We start from the raw sequence: 5,225 nt of genomic DNA, 5'->3' as shown, positions 1-5,225 counted from the left end.
GAGTGTTGCCTATTATTATCTCATTTTAGACTTTTGTCTAAGATGCGCTGTAATGATCTTTTGTAACTTAACCCCAAGTGAAGGTGGGTTTGAACTTAAGTTAAAACTTTGATGATTCAAAGACTTCCGCTGTAATAGTTTAAATGGTTTTAAATTAGCCATTACTTTGTTGTATTTATTAAGGAAATGTTTCAGATTACGTGACATCTCTCTTGATGAAAATGAGGGTGTTACAAGTTGGTATCAGACCCAGGTTTAAGGTAATTAGGCTAAAACTTGCTTAGCTTAAGCTTAAACTGAGAAGATTGTTAGAGCTTTAGTTTAAGGTAATAGGTTAAGATTTACTTAGCCTAAGCTTAAACTGAAGGGATTATTAGAAGCACATGTTTATTGTGTATTGGCGATGCTTAGCATGCGATTAAGTTTGATCCTACGTCACTACTCGACTTAGTATTCCTTTTTATTTGTAGGAGACATGGTTCGCACCATTCACACCAGGGCTATCAGACGCTGGCGCGGACGCGGATACGGAACCCGTAGGACGCCTTACGGGCTAGGACCGAATAGTGGGTCTATTGACAGTCACCGCCCCAGCGTCGGACAGGTTCCCGATACCCAATCTGGAAGCGATAGTCCGACCCACACTGGTGAAACGTCATCATGCGAGCCCATCGGGCAAGGGACCACGCCCGAACCTTCGGAAGACTACACGCCCCGCACCCCTACACGTGAGGACATGATGGAGACTATAGAGAACTTGAGGGGCGAAAACACAAGGCTAAGAGAGAAGGTGACCCGAACGTTAGATGACAATACTAGACTGAATGAATGGCTGAACAATCTTCAGCGGGCACATGTCGAACAAGGAGGAACCCTAATCGAGCTAATTGAAGAGAATGCGGATTTTTCGGACCAGTGTCATGCCCTGATTTGGGACAAAGTTGTGCTTGAACAAGAGCGGAGAATTGCTGCTCGCCCAGTAGGCACTAAAATCAGAGACAGAGTTCACTTCTATAAGAAAATGACCGTAGACTATGCTGGTGTAGTGAGGGGTTCTCCGAATGGGTCTGATGCATCAAGAATGGCCCAAGGGCTAGTGTGTGGTGGCACTCCAGGCCCTCCACGTCATTTGAAGAATGGATAAGGGACCTTTATCTCCCTTACTACCCCGTAGATCAGTTTTAGACATGGGAGCAGGGATGAGAGAAGGATCTTTTGAGTAGGTGAATTAATTATACGTGTCTAGATAGTTTTCATCTAACCAGTACTTCAATAGAACTTTTGGAGCATTCACATGTGTTTAGAGCTATGAAGCATCCCGTCTTTTGTAAGTAAGTGGGATTTTGTGATGTCTCTCTTCCCATGTTTGTTTGAACACGAAATATATATATATATAGCTTATTGCGCGTTATGAAATTTTTGATGAGAATTCCTTATTATGTATTTCGCTTATATATAGTGGTTATACTATATATGAATATATATGTATATGTGTAGATATATATCTATATACATAAATGTAATGTGTTAAGTCGACTTTAGAACCGTGTTAAATCGTTAATACTCTACGTTATCAGTATGGTTTCTCGCGGATCAACAAGGAACGCCCTCAATGGGAGAGATGTTAATGGCATGGCCCCACCGACAGTTCGGGGACGGACACGAGCCCAAAGTCGAGGTCGCGGAAGTGTCCGAACCGCTAGTTCGGGTACGACCCCATCCACGCCAGCTAGTTTGGCTATCGGTAGGAGCCAAGGGGGCCAAGGAGGAGAAATTCCTCTCACAAAGGAAGTGATGGCTGAACAAATGGCACAAGTCCTCCGGGATACATTGCCAAATATGCTTAAAGAAATGYTGGGTGACAGACTGAAGGATAATGAAGGTGGAGAGGAAGGAAGCGTTCACGAGAACACTCAAGCCCCTGAAAGGGTGGAAGTGTTTGATAAAGAGAAGGTGGAGTCGCTCATTGAGAGAACTGAGTTGACTGCAAAGGAGAGAGGATGCAGTTTTAAAACATTCAAAGGCACCGGGCCGAAGGAATTTAAAGGAATAGAGGGCCCAGTTGGCCTGATGAACTGGGTAGCCAAGATGCAGAGTTGCTTCAAAATTTGTAGATGCGCGGGAGATCAAAAGGTGACTTATGCTGCTACAACCTTTGTGGACTATGCATTGCATTGGTGGGAGTCTGAATGTGCAATCAGAGGTGATGAGGATATTGCCGCCATGACGTGGGAGCAAATGAAAAAGACGATGATGGATAAAACTGCTCACAAACGGAGGTGAACAAGCTAGAATCCGAATTTCTGAGATTGAAGCAAGGATCATTGTCAGTTCAAGAATATGTTAACGAATTTCTTGAAAAAGCGAGGTTCGCCAGCTACCAGGTGGCTACTGAGGAGAGAAAGATAGGTCGTTTCAAGGACGGCCTAAGGATCGAAATCAAACGTTACGTGGACATGACCAAGCCAACCACGTTTGTCCAAGCAGTAGAAATGGCGAAAGTAGCAGAAGAGAACAACGCTAGGGAGAACCATGATAGAAGGGATGCAAAGAGAAGATGGGAAGGATCGAACAAGTCTGACAAGAAGCCAAAATGGACTCCGACTTTGGCAAAAATACGAAGCGAGGGATTCTCTATTCCTCAATGTAACAAATGCAACAAGAGGCATAAGGGAGAGTGCAGAGCAGGGAGCCTGACGTGCTATAGATGTGACAAACCGGGGCACACCGCACGAGAATGCCTGGAAGGAAGGACTTGTTACGAATGTGGGGCTACGGGACATTTGCGTCCTGACTGTCCAAAACGTCGCAATGGTGCGACACCCCACGAGAAGACAGTGAACAACGGATTCGGGAAGAGAGCGGAAAACAAAAAGGAACTGCCTAAGGGACACGGTCGAGCTTACAACATGACTTTGGAAGAGGCAAAAGAAACACCCGACGTCGTATCTGGTATGTTCCCTATCAACAATGTGTCTGCACATGTGTTATTTGATTTGGGTGCAAATGGTAGTTTTGTGTCTACCACTTTCTGCCACTATCTGAATAGTAGTGCCCGTAAGCTAGACAAAACCTACACTGTAGAAACAGCCGACGGTAGTCAGCGTAAGGTAGAAGAAGTGTTCGATGAATGCACAATTGTTATAGACGGGAAGGAATTCCCCGTTAGGCTTATGCCGATGTGTTTAGGAGGTTTTGACGTAGTCTTGGGGATGGATTGGCTATCCAACAATCATGCGCAAATAGTGTGTAATAAGAATATGATCAAGATTCAGACTCCGGAAGGAGAAACAATTCATGTTTACGGTGATCGAAAGAAGTGTTGCGTAGGGTTGATCAATGCAATTAAGGCAAATAGGTGTCTACGGAGGGTATGTGAGGCTTACTTGGCATACTCCATCGATGCCAAGCTCGAAAAGAAGACATTACAAGATGTTCCAGTGGTAAGGGACTACCCAGAAGTATTCCCGGATRAATTGCCAGGAATACCACCGGAACGTCAGGTAGAGTTCCGAATCGATTTGGTACCAGGTGCGCTACCGATCACAAGGGCACCTTATCGGTTAGCCCCAACAGAAATGCAAGAGCTGATGAAGCAATTGTAGGAACTCTTAGATAAAGGATTTATAAGGCCAAGCTCGTCACCATGGGGAGCACCTATTTTATTCGTCTAGAAGAAAGACGGCACGATGAGGATGTGCATCGATTATCAGGAATTGAACAAAATCACGATAAAGAACAGATATCCATTGCCAAGGATCGGCGACCTTTTCGATCAGTTGCAAGGAGCCAGCTGTTTCTCAAAAATCGATTTGAGGTCAGGATACCATCAGTTGAAGGTTCGAGAAGAGAACGTGTCGAAGACCGCTTTTAGGACTCGTTACGGACACTATGAATTTGTAGTAATGCCGTTTGGGTTAACAAACGCACCTGCAGCATTCATGGACTTGATGAATCGAGTTTGTGGACCGTATTTGGACCAATTTGTCATTGTCTTTATAGACGACATTTTGATTTATTCGAAAAATGAGAAGGAGCATGAACGACATTTAAGGGTGATTCTTGAACTACTAGCCAAGGAGCAATTGTACGCCAAGTTCTCAAAATGCGAGTTTTGGTTGTATGAGGTACAATTTCTCGGTCACATAGTTAATACGGAAGGGATCAAGGTGGATCTGGCTAAGATTGATGCGGTGATGAACTGGGAATCACCAAAGTCAGTAACGGAGATCCGAAGTTTTCTAGGCCTACCAGGGTATTACCGAAGGTTTATCCAAGATTTCTCCAAAATAGCAACACCTTTGACAACACTGACAAAGAAGTCGGTTAGGTTTGATTGGGGGACGAAACAAGAAGAAGCTTTCCAGACACTTAAAGAGAGACTAAGCACTGCACCGGTTTTAGCACTACCGGAAGGAGTAGAAGATTTTGTCGTTTATAGCAATGCATCAAAGATGGGTTTGGGTTGTGTACTAATGCAGCGAGGCAAGGTTATTGCATATGCGTCTCGTCAGTTGAAAGAACACGAGAGGAAGTACCCAACTCACGACATGGAATTAGCGGTTGTTGTCTTCGCGCTAAAAATTTGGAGACACTATTTGTACGGTACGAAGTGCATAATTTATACGGATCATAAGAGCCTTAAGTATTTGTTTGATCAAAAGGAACTAAATATGAGACAAAGAAGATGGATGGAACTACTTAAGGATTATGACTGTGAGATCCACTACCATCCAGGTAAGGCAAATGTAGTCGCCGATACACTTAGTAGGAAGGAGAGAAGCGGACCAATCAGGGTTCAAGCCATGTGGATGAATGTTAAAGTGGAACTTCTAGACCAAATACGGGATGTTCAGAAGGAAGCTTTACTTGAAGCGAATATCAAAAAGGAGAGAATGATTGGACAGATTAAGACCTTGACAGCCGGACCAGATGGAATATATAGACATGGGAATCGKGTTTGGATTCCTAGTTTAGGAGATCTAAGAAATGTAGTGATGGACGAAGCACATATGTCTAAATATACTATGCATCCAGGTAGTAATAAGATGTACAAGAACATAAAAGAAAGCTACTGGTGGCCTGGTATGAAGAGGGCAGTAGCTAGCTATGTGGGGAAATGTCTGACATGCTTGAAGGTGAAGACCGAGCACCAAAAACCATCTGGAATGTTGCAACAAATGGAGATCCCAGTATGGAAGTGGGATATGATCACAATGGATTTC

At 43.9% G+C, this 5,225-nt stretch overlaps 1 protein-coding gene across 1 annotated transcript; it reads left to right on the top strand.

Moving 5' to 3' along the window:
- The first annotated feature begins 2,492 nt into the window (after positions 1-2,492).
- Positions 2,493-3,605, top strand: LOC112499943. The gene has a single exon (XM_025103208.1). The coding sequence runs from the start codon at positions 2,493-2,495 to the stop codon at positions 3,603-3,605; it is 1,113 nt and encodes a 370-aa protein (XP_024958976.1).
- Positions 3,606-5,225: the final 1,620 nt, after the last annotated feature.

Source organism: Cynara cardunculus (assembly GCF_001531365.2).
Source record: "Cynara cardunculus var. scolymus isolate 2C chromosome LG 17, CcrdV1, whole genome shotgun sequence".
NCBI classification, from domain to species: domain Eukaryota; kingdom Viridiplantae; phylum Streptophyta; class Magnoliopsida; order Asterales; family Asteraceae; genus Cynara; species Cynara cardunculus.
The sequence above is the reverse complement of the archived record's forward strand: the minus strand, read 5'-3'. Positions and strand labels throughout refer to the sequence as shown.